This window comes from Pelodiscus sinensis, chromosome 10 (assembly GCF_052426305.1).
Source record: "Pelodiscus sinensis isolate ZL-2025 chromosome 10, ASM5242630v1, whole genome shotgun sequence".
NCBI lineage: Eukaryota > Metazoa > Chordata > Testudines > Trionychidae > Pelodiscus > Pelodiscus sinensis.
In genome coordinates, this window is record NC_143061.1 from 13,666,325 (window position 1) to 13,685,884 (window position 19,560).

General features: G+C 40.8%; 1 protein-coding gene across 5 annotated transcripts in view; it reads right to left on the reverse strand.

Moving 5' to 3' along the window:
- The window catches only part of NAALADL2 (N-acetylated alpha-linked acidic dipeptidase like 2), a 984,106-nt gene that overhangs the window by 166,519 nt on the left and 798,027 nt on the right, over positions 1-19,560 (reverse strand). For all 5 annotated transcript variants that reach the window (XM_075937993.2, XM_075937986.2, XM_075937990.2 and 2 more), the window contains one exon: positions 11,016-11,162. In XM_075937993.2, coding sequence (XP_075794108.2) covers positions 11,016-11,162 — 147 coding nt within the window. The remainder of the gene's footprint in view (positions 1-11,015; positions 11,163-19,560) is intronic.

The window sequence follows — 19,560 nt, forward strand, 5'->3', positions numbered from 1 at the left end:
AGTCAGCAAATCACTTCTGATTCTAACCAATAGCTATGGTAGATAGGTGATATTAAAATTCTTCCATGAATGGTGACACTTCTCATGCTGTTAGAAAGTACTGAGGACAACAATCCTCTCAGACCCCCCAAATTTATTCTGCCTCTATTTTAGCTCATTTAAGGTACAGGGAAAAGCTAAGATTAAACTACTATTTTCCCAGGAATACAGGTTGGACCTCCCTGGTCAAGCATCCTCGGGACTTGACCGGTCCTGAATGAGAGGATTTGCCAGACCAGGGGAGGTCCCCTGCCACTGGCCTCCCAGATCGCCATCCCTCCCTGCTGCCGGCTCCTTGTGGACCATGCCTGGCCCCACTGCCACTGGATTCTGGCCCCAGCCCCTAGCCACTGCCAGCCCTGCTGCTGCTGAGGCCGGAGCTCTCTGGCTATGGCCAGGAACGGGGCCAAAGCTCCCCAGCCAGTGCTGGAGCTCTACATCCAGGGTGAAGATCCCCGCTGCAGGACTCCCAGCTCAGTCGTTGCCCCCCACCCCTGATCACCAGACCTCTCTGTACCTGGGCTCTGTGGTCCAGGAACACCCGTGGTCCTGCTAGACGATAGATGTTGCTGGACTAGAAAGTCTTGGTTAAGGGAGGTACAATCTGTCCTGTACTATGATGTGAGTTACCTCCCTTAAGAAAAAAAAAAGGCCAGCTACTCTTCCAAACCATTCACAGATAAAGCATCATTGTTGCAAAAGTTCTGATGGTATGCATTCATTAATAAACACATATTAATACATAATACATAGCTCTTGAATATTGTTTTACAAAGGCGGTATCATTATACCACCAATACAGATAGGGAAACTGAGGCTCAGAGCAGTATTATGACATATCCAAGGTCACCCAGGAGGCCAGGATCATAGCTGAGAACAGTAACCAGGTTTTCTGGGTCCCCATTACCAATAGGCCACATTGACTAGTGACTTCAGCACTTTCCCCATTCAGAGTACTCTTCCCTTGCTTGCACTAGCTACCCTGAGATATGAGCCAGAATAATGAATCTCATTTTACGGGCACAAAGAAATTAAGACGAATATTTTCAGAAAATCTACTAAGTTTGGTTGTCGCAACAGGACTCATCTTGAAACTGATTTTCGCAGTCCAGTGGCATCAAACAGCATTGGGGGTGATTGGCCTCTCTGTAAATCTGACCCTAAATGCCTGAAGATGGGCAACCTAAAATACATTGACCATTTTTCAAAGTTTTTTCTGTTACACATAAATATATATGACACACAAAATCTAAACAGGTCAGTCCCAAAGAAACCCAACAAGAAGCAAGCCAGAGCTCGAAAAGCTTAGGCTGCGTTGACATGAGTTTCAGTTTTTGTGCATCAAGTCTACATAGACTGCTAAGTTAAAACCACTGCAAAAATAGGTTCCCTCATTTGCTTACAGAAATCTCCAGTGAAACCCATACAGATTCTTTCTCCTCCTCCACTTGTGGAGTGACTCAATTAGCTGGTCAGCCAACCAATCAATCTATATTTAAGTATTTGAATGAAAACCCTGTTACAAGAAAAATACAAAACTGAGAATATCAATAACTTTTTCCCCACCCTCATATATAAATATGAAAAGAGTTGGTGAATCATACTGATTTAAAACAATTTAACTAAAACAGTTTAGCTAAAATCAAATAACAGTAAAGGTATACGATTAAAGTAAAAGAACTTAGTTTCCCTCAGAAGTTCCTCTTTCTGATTCTAACACTATCCGTGCTTCCCTATGTGGGAAAGTTAACAGTAGCACTAACCTGCTGCAAAATGCTTCAGAGTTAAGGGGATATAGGCTATTTTTAACTCCTATATTAATACTTCTTTGAACACAAAGCATATGTCCTTTTCTAAAACCATTCACCAATCTAATTGTCCCCAGTGGAGATTAACTGTCCCCAGTGTGATTATTGGTCCAGCTACAGGGAGTCAACTCCACTGAATATGCAGTGAAAAACCATACCTAATTCCAGGAACTTCTGGTCATGGCATGCTAATTGTGAATTTGCCTAGCAACAGTGACCCAGACCTAGCTCACTCTTCTTTCCAGCTTTGTGCTAGATGTCTCAGCAAATTATCTCCCTATTTTGTAGAAAGGAGCAGTAGCAGGTAATACAACTGTTAACCACAAATCTGTTTACCATCTGCTATGCAGTGAAACAGTTTCAACGACTTCAATCAGATTTACTCAGATTATAGAATCATAGAACACTAAGAACTGGAAGGGACCTTGAGAGGTCATCAAGTCCAGTCCCCTGACCTCATGGCAGGACCAAGCACCATCTAGACCATCCCTGATAGATGTCTATCTAACCTGCTCTTAAATATCTCTAGAGATGGAGATTCCACAACCTCCCTATGCAATTTATTCCAGTTTTAACCACCCAGACAGTTAGGAAGTTTTTCCTAATGTCCAACCTAAACCTCCCTTGCAGCAGTTTAAGCCCACTGCTTCTTGCCCTATCCTCAGTGGCCAAGAAGAACAATTTATCTCCCTCCTCCTTGTAACATTCTTTTAGGTACTTGAAAACTGCTATCATGTCCCCTTTCAGTCATTTCTTTTCTAAACTAAACAAGCCCAATTCTTTCAGTCTTCCCTCAGAGTTCATGTTCTTTAGACCTTCAGTCATTCTTGTTGCTCTTCTCTGGACCTTCTCCAATTTCTCCACGTCTTTCTTGAAATGTGGTATCCAGAACTGGGCACAATACTCCAACTGAGGCCTAATCAGTGCAGAGTAGAGTGAAAGAATGACTTATCCTGACGTGCTCACAACAGTCCTGTTAATATATCCCAGAATCATGTTTGCTTTTTTTGCAACAGGGTCACACTGTTGACTCATATTTAGCTTGAGGTCCACTATGACCCCTAGATCCCTTTCTGCAGTACTCCTTCCTAGACAGTCGCTTCCCAATCTGTATGTGTGAACCTGATTGTTCCTCCCTTTCAAGACAAGGAGCAATGGGCTTATATTGTAACAAGGGAGGTTTAGGTGCGCACGTGTCCTGTATTTTCAGATTTTTTTACCGGACAGAGCATGCAAATACTGGACTGTCCACTATAATACCGGACATCTGGCAACCCTAGTTTTGCTTACGATTTCCTACAATTAGTTTGAATAGTTTGCTTCTTGGTAGGATTCCCCTTCAAACCAGGCCAAAAGAGCAATGGAATAAGTGGAATGCTGTGTATGCCAGCTCCTCTGTTGCTTGTGTATTAAACCTGGGCTTCCTCTTGTTGACATATGATGAATGAGAATGTGGCATTCAAGCTATTGTTATCCATACTGGAGGTAAAGCGAATGCTCTGGGGGCTATGGAGACAGTGGCTTTCCCCAAGCAATAGCAGCAGGATTCTTAGAAAAAGAAGAGATTAATATAGAGGATTTTCTGCTTGAAAACTCTTCTGACTTCATTTTTTACCAGGAGGCTAAAATGCTATGCATTTATGTGAGTGAATAGAAGAACTATATTTCTCTTCATACATTTTTATCGTGGTGATTAGGCACTTACTTACAGTTTGCTTGCTCACAGGTCTAATCAAAGGTGTTTGCTATTTAGATTTCACCTCCCTGAAACAGTGCTTCAGTATACAATTGGTCCCCGAGTTACGAACGAGTTAAGAGTTATAACTTGATCTGTTCATAAGTCAGATTACATTCACTTACGTATAGCCACACTGTTCATAAGTGCGGATTTCGTTCGTAACTCGGGGACTGGCTGTATAGGAGGTTGGTTGTAAATATGAACGGTCGTAAATCGATGTGTTCGTAACTCAGGGACCGGCTGTATTAGCTACTTAAAAAAAAGATATTTTTTGCTCACTCTTGGTCTGAGCATTTCCTCTTACATTTTTAACTTCTCATATTTACTTCTTAGGCTCTGGCCAATGTTCAGTTTTTATAACTTTCCCTCTAAGGATCTGCATTGCATATGCTGTGCACTTCAGCAACTGATTTGTAACTGTTGCTCTGTACGACACTAAGGGAAGAATTCTTTGACCCTTTTGCCAGCGAGAGGTACTTTGAGTGGACCAGTTCTAAGATGAGTTGCATGATATGCTATGCATGATAGTTTTGCATGATACGCTATGCTGTTTGACAGGTGAATGAAACAAACATTATTATTGTATCTGCCGAAAGTTACTTACCTGTGCGTTGACACTTCTTGCAATATATAATAGAATGGATGCAAGAGGAAAATAAATTGTGCTTCTCTTAGAAGGGTGCTATCATTTTTTGATACTCCCAGCCTCCTCTAGAAAATAGATTATACATCCTCAAATTGCTCCTGAACTGCTTATTTCTGGTAGCACATAGCACACTACATGAGCCACCTTGCCAGTTTCATAAGGAAATGTTAATAAATAAATTAAATGACACATAAGTGATGGAAAAATCGCTGCTCACATCACCAATACAATAAATAATCAAGAGAATCCAAATTTAATCATGGGGAGTAACTTTGCTTATACTAAAAACCCATCCACTTGCCTACATAAATTTGCATATTTTGCTAATTATTTTCATTTCTCCCATAAAGCAGGTATCGTGAGGTTCATGGCAAAACCCATTAAGGTCTGAAATGTGTGGCACATCCTCTTCAAGACTGGAGATAATATCTATCACATAATTTACTTGATGGTATTCATTTGTAATATGGGAAATAAAGTAACTGGATTTTCAACACAGCGCAGTGCATTAATAATTCAAATTCAATGTATGACATTTTCATTTAATCACATGCACAAATATTTTCATTTACAAAGTTCAGCTATATTGTTCCATTATTTTCAAAACAAAATAATAACTATCATTGTAAAAGTAAACTGAAGATGGAAAATGAAACTTTCTATAGGACTAAAATAAGCAATGTCTATGTGTACTTCAGTGTTAATATTGATGTTGCTGGGGAAAGGATTATGGTTTTGATACAATCGAGTTTGCAGATTCTTTCACTTGCCCTGTATATAGCGAATACCCAGATCTGGAACAGAAACTATATGCAACAGCTGTTAAATATGTATTGGACCACAAACCTATCATAAACATTGCCTCTTAATCTGAGAGCATCTGCTTTTTCATTTCCTTTTAACCAACCTCTGCATTATATTTAATCTAAAACAGAATGATTCCCTTAATAGGTGCAACAGTGTTTGCAAATTGAAAACATTCTTATTAAACTAAAGCTTGTGACTACAGATATTTCAATTAACACCATAATACCTTCTGAGGAGGATCACTCCAACATTTGGCACATCCATAGGTAGCTCTGAATTTGTGAATTTTAATCATTAGCAAATTAGCAGCGCAGATGTCAAGAAAAGCGAAGGATAAAAAGGGTTCCAGATCTGTTACTCAGATTCATTTTTGTATCTAAATGGCTAAGGAAACATGTATAGGCCAGAAAGTGCTTAACATGACAATAAGGCAAATATTTTATGAAAATGTTTTCGTGGTTAGTAATGAGGAAACAAACACCATTTCTTAATCCTATTCTAGCCACATGGTAAATTTTCACTAACTTTTTTAAAGGTGTTTATGAGTACTGGACATTTAATTTGAAACACTTTAAACATAATTTATTCTCAGAGGGCAAGTGTTCAGAATTCCTGAACATCGGGACCCTATAAGAGGTCTCAAATTGGTTGACCAAAAATTCACTTTTGTAACTATAGGCTATTACTAGAAAGAAGACATGATGAAACTATGCAATATAATAAACGATCTAAAGAAAATACCTCACAGACATCTATTCTTCCTGTCTCCTAACAAACAAACAAACACAAACAAACAAACAAAAACCCACCACACAACAAGGGGATATTCAACAACAATAAAAGATGAGAAATTCAAATTCCTGAAAGGAAATATATTTTCACACAACCTGGGATTAATCTGGGGAATCTATTGTCATATGAAGATTCTGAGGGTCAAGAATTTAGCAAGATTCAGTAAGGGATTGGACATTTATATGGATAGCATGAATATGCAGAGTTACCATAATTAATTACAATATATTTGTCTAATAGGTATTAAACCTCATCCTTAATGGTTTAAAACTATCTCTGGCTGTTTGAGACTAGGAGACATTACGTGGAGACTAGATTACTACACATCTGGCTTCTTCCTATACAATCATCAGAAGTATCTTGTTTTGACTACTGTTGGAGACTTACAGTAGGACTATCTCCTATGATCCTAAAGGTTTATGTATCTCTGCAAATTTGTGTAAGTATTAAAAGGAATCCTAGATTTTCTTGTTAGACACATACAGAATCCATATACGGAATATTCATACCTTGCTCAGAAGAGCTTCCTGTAACCTGGAAGGGCTTCCTAAATCATAGAAGATAAGAGTGGGAAGAGACATTAGGAGGTCATCTAGTCCAACCCCCTGTTCAAAGTAGGACCAATGCCAATTAAAACATTCCAGCCAGGACTTTGTCAAGCTTGGCCTTAAAAAACTATGGAGATTCCACCACCTCCCTAGTTAACCCATTCCAGTGCTTCATCACTCACATAGCAAAATATTTTTTTCCAATTGTCCAATCTATACCTCTCTCACTGTAACATTAGACCATTGCCTCTTGCTCTGTCATCTGCCACCAATGAGAACAGCCTGGCTCTTTATAACCCCCTTTCAGGTATCTGAAGGCTATCATCAAATCCCCTCTGATTCATCTCTTCTGAAGACTCAATAAGCCTTTTTCCCTCAGCCTTTTCTCATAATTGCCACCTAGCCAGTCAGTCTCCAGCCTTAACAGTGCATGGGATTCTTTGGTCCTAAAACGCAGGACTCTGTGTTTCTCCTTGTTTAATCTCATCAGATGACTTTTGGACCAATCCTCCAAGTTGTCCAAGTCACTCTGGACGCTATTCGTACCCTCCAGCACATCTACCGCTCCCTGCAGTTTAGTGTCATCTGTGAACTTGTTGAGGGTACAGTCCATCCTGTTATCCAGATGTTGAATAAAACTGGCCCCAAAACTGATCCCTTGGGCGTCACTGCTTGCTACCGGCTGCCAATTAGACATCAAACCATTGTTTACTACCTGTTGAGCCCAATGATCTAGCCAGCTTTCTAGCCACCTTATAGTCAATTCGTCCAGCCATAATTCTTTAGTGCTGGAAAGAATACATCACATGTCAACAATACTGTATGGGTGTGTCTAAACTATACTCCTCTGTCGACAGAGGGATGTAGATTAGGCACTTCAAAAATGCAAATGAGTTTGGGATTTAAATATCTCGGGCTTAATTTGCATACTCACGTTCGGGCGCTGTGCCAATCACGCGCCCTTTCTAAAGTGAAAGTAAAGTTTAGCTGTAGCTCTGCCGACGGCAGGGAGCTTTTTTGGCAGATCCTGTACTCTTCAAAAAATGAAGAGTACAAGATCTGCCGAAAAAGCTCACCGCTGTCAGCAGAGCCGTGGCTAGACTTCACTTTCACTTTTGAAAGGGCGCGTGATCAGCACAGCGCCCGAACATGAGTATGCAAATTAAGCCCGGGATATTTATTTAAATCCTGGGCTCACTTGCACTATCAAAGTGCTTGATTTGCATCCCTCTGCCAACAGAGGGATGCAGTCTGGAGGCAGCCTATGAAAAGCTTTGATAAAATCATGGTATATCAATCACATCCAATGCTTTCCTCTATATTCACAGAGCCAGTTATCTCATCACAGAATGCAATACGGTTGGTCAGGCATGACTTGTCCTTGCTGAATCCATATTGACTATTCCTGATCAATTATATAGAAAAACAATATTTTAACAGAGAACCAGTGTATTTATCAGACTACACAGAAGCTCTTTCTTTCTAAAGCATTACACACAGATTCCACACAAGAGTGAAATTCCATCCCTTTAAGACTTAATTTGTAATCAAGTGGTGCATTAGGGCCTAGGAAGGCTTCCTGGAACCCTGGGTGAATATTAATAGTAAGTCTTTATTTGGTGAGTACAACCATGTGCTCAGTGCAATAAAGAACAATAAATAAGACACCGTGCAGACCTTTGCATAGTGTAAAAATAATAAAATGATCTTCTAACAAATCACTAACAAATCACTGAATATTTTTAATATATTGGCAATTATTTTTTCTTTTGAATCCAGGTGAAAATATAGACATGAAAACGCACCATTAGAATTCACTACTCCATAAGCATTGTGTACTGTGTTTATTTCACTCACTATAAAAGAAATAGTCATTCTGAATTGTTTATAATCACACGCTCTGATAATATTCCCATTTTGAAGTTGTCTCTAAAAATAAAGTTAAGATCAGCCAATGTTGAGCTCAGGATAATATTTTTGTTGATATTGTGATGGATTTTCAGTAAGCCAAATGCTTGTTTAGTTATACCCCAGTCTCTCTTTCATACAAGGACCAAAAAATTTATCTAAATTTCCCCAGAAGGAGTTTCCTAGATAGGAATATTTGCTGATTATTACTTGAAATGAGCATTGTCATAATTCATTTTTAAAGTAAATAATAGCAATAGAAGAAGTCTGAAAAAGTTTGATGCTTGAAAGAAAAGAGAAGGTTTTACTGGCACAAAATATTCCTAATTAATTCTATCAACCCCCAAATTTGCTTTTTTGTTGAAAAAAATGCATTGCTAAAGTATACTGTCATTTTGCAATGAGCCTGAAAGGAATGAAGACTAACAGCTTATGTTCAAGAGGAAAGAAGAAATATAGGGGTATGTCTAAACTGCATTCCTCTTTCGAGAGGGGAACACAATTGCAAATGAAGTGCAGATCTGAATTTCCCCTGGTTCTTTAGCATAATCACGTCGGGGTGCTATTTCGAAATACCCTATTTCGAAAAAAGAAACTCTGTGTAGACATGGTTATTTCGAAAGAAAACCCTTCTTTCAAAACAACCCTTACTCCTTATAAAATGAAGTTTAAGGGCTATTTTGAAAGAAGGGTTTTATTTCAAAATAACCCTGTCTACACAGCATTTCTTTTTTCAAAATGGCGTATTTTGAAATTGCACCCAGATGCGATTATGCAAATGAAGCACGGGAAATTCAAATCCGCGATTCATTTGCAATTTCGCTCAGCTGCATTTGCATTCCTCTCTCGAAAGAGGAATGTAGCATAGACATACCCAAGAGAATGGTGGGAATTCTGTTCATCTACGCAGACCAGAATATTGGAGTGCATGGTGATTTCACCCTGAATGCCCAGAATGCTGTAGTTACTGGTTCCTCCTCTACCCCACAGAAATGGTAACATGGTTTAAAACTCTGAATTAATCTTGCACAAAGAGAGTGAAATTTACCCCACAGCCCAGGACCAGCAGAAGCCAATGCACTGAGAATAGTGAGGCAGATTCTCCGCTCTGCTTCAGTTAGCAGCCACTATTTCGATTGTAAAGCAGAATTTTGCCCATACTTGAAGACAGATGCACAATGCCATTTGAGGTTTTTCTTTCCTTGTCAGACAGAAGAACAGATATTCATTTTTCAGTATGTCTCTCAGGTTGAGCTGGCTAATCCATAACATGTAATTTCTTAGATGTCATGGAGCCTTAAACATGTCCCTCAAAAGCAAAAGGTAGGAAAATCAACTTCACATATACTGAGGTTCCTGTGAATGCTAAATACAGAGTTATATCTTAGGATTGCAATTATATTGTTGTGATCTGCTCTATCAAAATGCAAAGGACAGTATAAAAATCTTTTTAAATAGAACAAAGAACTCACATTTCTAAGTACAGGCAGTCTCCGACTTACGCGGATCCGACTTATGTCGGATCCGCACTTACGAACGGGGCTTTTCTCGCCCCGGAGCTCACGGGTGGCAGGTCCTCGCCCGTGTCCTCCGGGGCGAGAAAAGCTTCTCCCGGTCTCCCTGGTCTGCTGGGGGGGTCCAGCAAAGCCGCTGGACCCCCCCAGCAGACCAGGGACACCTGAGCAAAGCCGCCGCCTGGGCAGCTTTGCTCGTTTGCCCGGGAGCAAAGCCGCCCAGCCAGCGGGACCCCCGCCACCTGGGCGGCTTTGCTCCTGTCCCCCTGGTCTGCTGGGGGGGGTCCAGCGGCTTTGCTGGTTTTGCTGGACCCCCCCAGCAGACCAGGGGGACAAGAGACCAGGGGGTCCCGCTGCCTGGGCGGCTATGCTCCCAGGCAAATGAGCAAAGCCACCCAGGCGGCGGCTTTGCTTGGGTGTCCCTGGTCTGCTGGGGGAGCCCAGCGGCTTTGCTGGACCCCCCAGCAGACCAGGGAGACAGGAGCAAAGCCGCACAGGTGGCATCCCGCCGCCTGTGCGGCTTTGCTCGGGGGCAAAAGAGCAAAGCCACACGGGCGGCGGGGTCCCTCTGCCTGTGCGGCTTTGCTCAGGTCTCGCTGGTGTGCTGGGGGGGGACTCTCCCCAGCACCCCAGGGAGACAGGAGCAAAATCGCATGGGCAGCGGGGTCCCTCTGCCTGTGCGGCTTTGCTCGGGTCTCACTGGTCTGCTGTGGGGGGGAGGGGGCGCAGCTAGTGCGCCCCCCCCCCCCCCAGCAGACCAGGCTTTTGTTGCCGGATGCCTCGGGTAGAGCAGCTGGGGTGCTGCCGGGTTGGTCCTGTGGGAACCTACTGGGCAGCGCCCCAGCTGTTCTGTCCCAGGCTCCAGATTCAGCAGCTGTTGAAACTGATCAGGCTGATTCCAGGAAGCTGGGGGCAGAACAACTCTGCCTCCGGCTTCCTGTAGTCAGCCCCTGGTCAGTTTCAGTGGCAGCAGCTGAATCTGGAGCCAGTTCCGACTTACATACAAATTCAACTTAAGAACAAACCTATAGTCCCTATCTTGTACGTAACCCGGGGACTGCCTGTACTACAGAAACTTCCAAACATAAAAAATAATTCATTAAAATGAGATAGCTTTCTGCTGCAACCTACTTGGTATGGAATATCACACTGAGTAAAACCAGATTCTCCATTGTTTTTTATTCTCTCGTAGTTCCTGTTTCCATTCACAATTACCTCTAATGTTTTGATGTCTTCATAAGAAAACTGCACAGTCGGGACCCCAAGATGGTTGATGAAATAATCAGAATCACCCTGGATCTGCACAGAACTCACATTGGATACTGGGCACTTCATTTTCCCCAGACAGGTGAAGCTCTGTCTCTGAAAAAAAAAATCAAGAGTTCTGGTGATTTAATTATTTGCAACTAATCTGTAATGACTCACAATAATAACTAATATTATGCAGCATTTTCAGTCTGAAGGGCCCCAAAGCAATTTAGAAACCCAGGCCAGATCTTCTGCTGGTGCAAATCAGCATATATCAATTCACATCAGCTTAGGACCTGGATACATATACAGACAAGAATAATTTCATCCATCATTTAAAGGCAGCAACTTCTGTGGTGAAATGTAGCAATTGTTTATGAATGCCCAACAACATGGCCGATTATTTAAGATGGAGAAGCAAAGGTGAATATCGTACTAAAATGAAAGAGTGGTGGAGGAATGTAAGCAGGAAGATATAGGGGGTTAGCATCCTACTCTTGCGAACTGGGATTCTCACCCCAACCAATCCCCAAAGGTTCGCACGCATTACCCACCAAATCAATGACTATTTCAGAACTTATCCAAATATACACTATTAACTAAACCAAAATGTATTAGAAAGAAAAGTGAGAATACATTTTAAAATATCATTATGCATGCAGACATCAATACAATTCTTAGTTCAGTTTAACAGAAGAGATGCTGAGGTTTGGAGTTGCAAAGAATTCTTTCAGAATTAGTTCCATAGGTTTTAAACCAATGTCCAATATCAGGGTATCCCAGTCTGGAGTTAGGGACCTCAGTCTTGTGGCTCAAGCTTTCCCTGATGAAACTTAAGGAGATCTGAGATACAGGATCAGGGCCCAAGAGTTCTTTCTATAGTCTCCTATGCCTGACATCCTCTTGCCAGTAAGTGAATAGTAAGTGAAGCATTGTGGCTTCATAGAATACTAGGACTGGAAGGGACCTCGAGAGGTCATCGAGTCCAGTCCCCTGCCCTCATGGCAGGACCAAATACCATCTAGACCATCCCTGATAGACATTTATCTAACCTACTTTTAAATAACTCCAAAGATTGAGATTCCACAACCTCCCTGGGCAATTTATTTCAGTGTTTGACTACCCTGACAGTTAGGAACTTTTTCCCAATGTCCAACCTAAACCTCCCTTGCTGCAGTTTACACCCATTGCTGCTTCTTCTATCCTCAGAGGCCAAGATGAACAAGTTTTCTCTCTCTTCCTTACGACACCCTTTTAGATACCTGAAAACTGCTATCATGTCCCCCCCTCAGTCTTCTCTTTTCTAAACTAAACAAACACAATTCCTTCAGTCTTTCCTCATAGGTCATGTTCTCTAGACCTTTAATCATTCTTGTTGCTCTTCTCTGGACCCTCTCCAATTTCTCCACATCTTTCTTGAAATGCGGTGCCCAGAACTGGACACAATACTCCAACTGAGGCCTAACCAGCACAGAGTAGAGCAGAAGAATGACTTCTTGTGTCTTGCTCACAACACACCTGCTAATGCATCCCAGAATCATGTTTGCTTTCTTTGCAACAGCATCATACTGCTGACTCATATTCAACTTGTGGTCCACTATAACCGCTAGATCCCTTTCTGCCATACTCCTTCCCAGACAGTCGCTTCCCATTCTGTATGTATGAAACTGATTGTTGCTTCCTAAGTGGAGCACTTTGCATTTGTCTTTATTAAACTTCATCCTATTTACCTCAGACCATTTCTCCAATTTGTCCAGATCATTTTGAATTATGACTCTATCCTCCAGAGCAGTCACAACCCCTTCCAGCTTGGTGCCATTTGCAAACTTAATAAGCATACTTTCTATACCAATATCTAAATTGTTGATGAAGATATTGAACAGAGCCGGTCCCAAAACAGATCCCTGTGGAACCCCACTTGTTATGCCTTTCCAGCAGGATTGTGAACCATTAATAACTACTCTCTAAGTACAATTATCCAGCCAGTTATGTACCCACCTTATAGTAGCCCCATCTAAGTTGTATTTACCTAGTTTATTGATAAGAATATCATGTGAGACCATATCAAATGCCTTACTAAAGTCTAGATATACCACATCTACCGCTCCTCCCTTATCCACAAGACTCGTTATCCTATCCAAGAAAGCTGTCAGATTGATTTGACATGATTTATTCTTTACAAATCCATGCTGGCTGTTCCCTATCACCTTGCCACTTTCCAAGTGTTTGCAGATTATTTCCTTAATTACTTGCTCCATTATCTTCCCTGGCACAGAAGTTAAACTGACTGGTCTGTAGTTTCCTGGGTTGTTCTTATTTCCCTTTTTATAGATGGGCACTATATTTTCCCTTTTCCAGTCCTCTGGAATCTCTTCTGTTTCCCATGATTTTCCAAAGATGATAGCTAGAGGCTCAGATACCTCCTCTATCAGCTCCTTGAGTATTCTAGGATGCATTTCAGCAGGCCCTGGTGACTTGCAGGCATCTAACTTTTCTAGGTGATTTTTGACTTGTTCTTTTTTTATTTTACCTTCTAAAACTACCCCCTTCCCACTAGCATTCACTATGTTAGGCATTCCTACATACTTCTTGGTGAAGACCGAAACAAATAAGTCATTGAGCATCTCTGCCATTTCCAAGTTTCCTGTTACTGTTTCTCCCTCCTCACTGACCAGTAGGCCTATCCTCTCCTTGGTCTTCCTCTTGCTTCTAATGTATTTATAAAAGGTCTTCTTGTTTCCCTTTATTCCCATAGCTAGTTTGAGCTCATTCTGTGCCTTTGCCTTACTAATCTTGCCCCTGCATTCCTGTGCTGGTTGCATATATTCATCCTTGGTAATTTGTCCTACTTTCCATTTTTTATGTCTCCTTTTTTATTTTCAGATCATGCAAGATCTCGTGGTCAAGCCAAGGTGGTCTTTTGCCGTATTTTCTATCTTTCCGACACATTGGAATAGCTTGCTTTTCGGCCCTTAACAATGTCCCTTTGAAAAACTGCCAAATCTCCTCAGTTGTTTTTCCCCTCAGTCTCGATTCTCATGGGACCTTACCTATCAGCTCTCTGAGCTTACCAAAATCCGCCTTCCTGAAATCGATTGTCTCTATTTTGCTGTTCTCCCTTCTACCCTTTCTTAGAATTGTGAAGTAGTCTTCCTACGTCCTAAGCATTGCTGGTAATTAGCTACATGGATTAGCAAAAGGCACCTGTCCATCTCCTGGCATTTACAGGTAGTTTATTACATCTAGATTGAACCTCTCTAAGTCCTGCTCTCTCTGGTCTAGCAGCATCTATGGTCCAGCATGATTTAGTTAGCTGGATGTCCACTTGTCATGGATGTGAACAAGTTTCTCGCAGACCCATACAGTTTGTTTACAGCCACCAGTCTTGGCTCTCAATAGTCTGTGCTGTTATTTAGCTCTAATTTACCCCTAAGTGTTTTTAAGAACCCAGTAAGCAGGGGAAGTGTTGATAGTGTTGAATTGCTGCTAGATAATATTGACCTTCTGTGGTTTGGCAAATACTCTGGATCAGCATGGTCAGGTCCTGAAGGTGCCAGACTAGAGAGATTCAACCTGTACTTCAAGGAGAAATGAAGACAATGATATTACCACATTCCCAGCTCATCTAAATGTTAATATTCACTTTTCATCTTTGAATCAATAGAACATAGTGACAGACATATATGATTACCTATATCTTGTTAACCTCTAACAAGATATAGGTAAACATAGACTTCTATAATTACTTTCTTCTTTCAGTTCTTTAACAATACAAGTCTACATTTCACAGCTCTAGTCTATCTAATATGGCTTTCCTAGTTCTTTATAAGGAATAGCCCTATTTATTAGTTACAGTCTTTCCTAATATGTCTTTAAAGGTAAAATCTGGGTCTTTTAGACTGCAAGTTGCTTAACACGTCTAGCTTAGCATCCCAGCTTGGTAACATCCGAGTGCTGCATAAGATATTTGGTCATCTCATCTGAAATGCCAGTGTTTCATGAAATGTTAGCAATTTAAAGGACTGCACTACGGAGGCTCACAGACAAAGAGTTAAAGAGTGAAATGCAATCGAAAGATTGAAACTACATAGCACAATTTTCTGTGCTATTGATTTAAAAATTCTCTTCAATAATATCTTCATAATCCTTCCACAGGAGTACTTAATGGTGAAACTTAGCAAAGAAAGTGCAGTAAATGAAAGCTGAGAGCTAGAAAATGAACCCAAGACTGAGTACCAACATCATGTACTAATGCAGCTTTCAAATGCATTAGGTAATTAAGCACCTTAAAAATAGGCAGAGAGGCTTTCAATATTATAGAAAATATGACACCTAGATTTTCTTAGGAATAGTAGAAGGTTTAAGTAGTCCTCAATACTTGGATGACTGTCTATATAGTATGTTACAACTGTTTAGTGCCCCCGGTAATTCAATAGCCTGCTTCATACATGGTATGAGACTAGTCAATTATAAATAAAGAGGCAGATCCTAATACTCTTTCTTTCACATACAGAATAGCACACATCCTACAGCACAAGTAGTGTCACCTCCTCAGTCAGATTGTGCTGAGGGAAGGCATAATTCCACAGGAAGAAGGGCTTTGGAATCTGGCATAACTTTATGTAAAGTACTTTCAGGTGATATTCCGACCTAGACTCCAACTGCCAATTATTTGTGGTTTTACAATCCCGTTTTCATTTATTCTTAATTATTTGTTTTCTCTCCTACTGTTGTGTCAAGACTCAAAGAATCATCAAGGGAACCTGGCAGACTATGAAGCCAGAAGAAAAAAACTGATCTAGCCCTAAACAAAGAGCTTGTATCCCAGGTAATGTAAATTAGTGTAGCTCCATTGGCATAAATGGAGCTAGAACAATTTACACCAGCCAAAATTCTTGCTCTTTAAGGAATATAAAAAACATCAAGAAAGACAGATAGAAGAATTAAATATTAATCTTATGTGTTCCATGGAATCATAATTGTTAAAACACTTCAGAGAGAAGTTTAATTTTTAGGTTGATGGGTCCTTTAATTCCTAGTGTCTCGCTTAACCTGTCACCCAGTCTTTAAATAGGAGTTTTCAAACACATTAGGCAGACATTTAACAACTTCACAATATGTGACTGTTTAAAGTGAAAAATCCACCCACTCGGCACTGTTATGAAACCAGCCAGATCCTGTACTCTATGTACTCGGAAAGGTTGTCTGTTGTTCAATGTGTTTAGCTCTCTCATGTGATCAAAAGGAAAGAAAGAAACAAGCTTCACTTTTCAAAAAGGTTGACTTCTTGTCTAGAAAGTGCGGTATAATAGCTGGGACCTTTCACGGTCCTTCCTTATGAGCCTGATTGTATAACCGTCACTCATGCCGAGCAGTACTTACTGACATAAGTAGTCTGATTGAAGTCAATTGTCTTATTTCAGAAAACTGAAGTCACATTAGAAACTTGTCTGATGCTCCTTATATATTCAGCTCAATAAACAGACAGACATTTAAAAATAGCTAAACCTGACTTTCGTACTTTAACATATATGATCCACATTAAAATGCCGTATGACTTACATGTCCACATACAAGTACATGTACATAATATTAAACACATACATACACACAAACACACACCATTTAATAATTTTTGTTTGTGGAAATCATGCCACAAACACAATTGCCTAGTCAAAGAGACATCATGTAGGGAATATGTGTGCAATTTAGTTTAAAATGGATGAGTTAAGTCCAAAATAACAATGTTGAATACATCTCTAACTATAAGCTAGAACATAAGAACGGCCATACTGAGTCAGATCAAAGGTCCAACTATCCCAGTATCCTGTCTTCAAATAGTGGCCAATTCCCAGAGGGAAGGAACAGAATAGGTAATCATCAAGTGATCCCTCTGCTGTCATCCATTTCCAGCCTCTGACAAACAGAGGGTAGGGACACCATTCCTACCCATCTTGGCTAATACCCATTGATGGACCTAACCTCCGTGAATTTATCTAATTCTTTTACCTAGATATTTTCAGGGCTCACCTAAGGAATATTAGTCTAGAAGCATATTTTTTAGCTTGTAAAATTAGTGGCCTTCCATAGCTCCATTGCCCTCTGCCACCAAAGCAGAGAAACATATATCTAATGTACAGTACTTGTACACAGTTTCAATGCTGAGTACCTTTTTGTTTCCAACATGACAATGTTACAGAGAAACTCTGTTTCTCTATGTTGTATTGGAATAATAAGACTACTCCCACAATCATGTAAATTGGTAAATAAGATCTGGCAGAGTAATCACATAACTGTGCGTGTTTGCATTTTCACAATAAACCACTGACATTTTCAGATTTACTTGTGTGTCCATGTAGAAACTGACCGTGCTGCTACTGAAAATTCAGAGTCTGAGCTTTTGAACATGTATCGTGTTTCACAAAAATTCCCAGCATTTTGCCAAGTCAGAACATTTTTTGTAAACCGAAAGTGAATCGAATCAAACGCGAAAACCTCAAATGTAGAGGTTTATTAATGTAATTGATAGTATTTCAGAGAGCTCTACTTGTCATTCATTACATTTTATATACTTATACACATCTGTTTTTCCTCACTCACACCCTAATTTCCAAAGTGCTACAATCACTTGTAATAGAATCTATGGGTGCTCCGGACTTTTGAAAAGAAAGATTGTGTGACATCAGGCACCCAAAAGGAGTGGCTATTATGCTTAAGTATTATAACATACACAATATTTCCCACTGATCTGGGTGTTTGCAATACTTAGTCTCAACATGTTGTTTAATACCTTGATACCAGCAGTTCTAACATGTGCTTTCCTATCTTAGGACACTACATTAAAATATTCCATTATTTCCAAGTGCAGCAGGAGACAGCACAGATTGTTAGCAATAATTCCTTCGCCAATGCATTTACCTTGCTTTTCAAACCTGCTTTATGCTCTTTTTTTGCTGTTTGATTTCCTCACGCTGTAATACTGACAAATTTTTCCAGGCACACCATATGAAAATCTATTTGCAATATGGTGCAAATAAACGTTTAAAGGGTACCATCTGAGGAAAAAACTCTGTATGATGGAGTGTTCACGCCACACCAGCAAGGATTGAGTTAATAAGGCTAGAGGCCAATTACACTACAGCCCCACCCAATGGAACGCCATAGAGTGCTAAGTCCTAATTGCTGACAAACTCCAGCTGGGGAAGGATCTGGGGATGATTTATAGAGAGGAAGTTGGCATAGACTGGAGGCAGGGGGCCTGCAGAGATGTGAAAGATGGGGCCTGAGAAGGCAGGGGACGATGCAGTCCAAGGATGAAGGAAGGCTTGAGAGAGAGAGACCGGAATGGTTGATTTGAGTGTCCCTGGTTTGGAACCCAGTGTACAGGTGTCCCCCAGCAGCCACGGTGCGAGTAATGCAGTCAGGGGAAGACTGCTTGAGATTGAGGCAGGAGATTGTGAAGGAGAGGAGAGGAGAATGGAGACTTGGCCAGAGGGCTAAGCCATGAGGGAGAGGCCCTGAAGCTCCAGACCAGTGAGAGAGGAACCACAGAGCAAGTGGCTGAGGTAACAGGTTAAGCAGCCACTGGACAGGATACTGACAGTGGTGAGCTGACTCCTCAGAAGGCACTGTCAAGTGGTGAGTAGGAGACCCTGAGAGAGACAGGTACTGAATTTTTAAGCATTTCATTAGGATAGCATGGATTGTATTTCCTGTTTTGTCTTCCGCAAACCATATGATGTGTTTCAGATGTGCTAGGTTAATATGATTAAAGCACACTGTAAGCAATGTTATTTTCCTTTGTACATATCAGCAAGAGCGGCGAGGAGTCCTGTGGCACCTTACAGACTAACTGAAGTGTAGGATCATAAGCTTTCGTGGGCAAAGATCCACTTCGTCAGATGCATGTCTCATATCAGCAAGGTCACACTAGATTCTGAATTTGGTCCTTCATTACATTTATGCTGTAATTATTCACATGCAGGTTTGGGCAATGTCAAAAAGATCAGAACAAAACTCAGTAAGTCACTGAAGCTTTGCTCCAGAGCCTACTGAAGTCAATGGGTGTCAACTAGATCAGTGCCTCCTAGGGGAGCTATCTGGAAATGCTATAGACAGATTGAATTTTTGCAAGGCAGAAATGGGCAAGTCACATATTTGCTAGGACACAAAATGCCATGGGAAAGTTAGAAAGGAAGACAATGTTTCACAAGATGAATAACACACACAGATCTTCTGAAACTTTCAATCTGATACATCAGACGTTTTCTGGTCAACCTGACTGTTTTTAAAATTACACGGCTACTCCTCTGAGACTTGTCAAGATCAAGTTGTATAATATCCATCACTATGACATCTCTCATCTGTGCTCCAAAACCGACTGTTTTGCAGCAGCAGGGTAAACACAGACTTTTTTAGTCATCCTAGAAGGGAGGGCTGCTTTAAAAGTCCAATTGAAGCTCCACAGAAGCAGGTGGGCTAAGGCAGGTATGGAATATACAGGTACCACTCA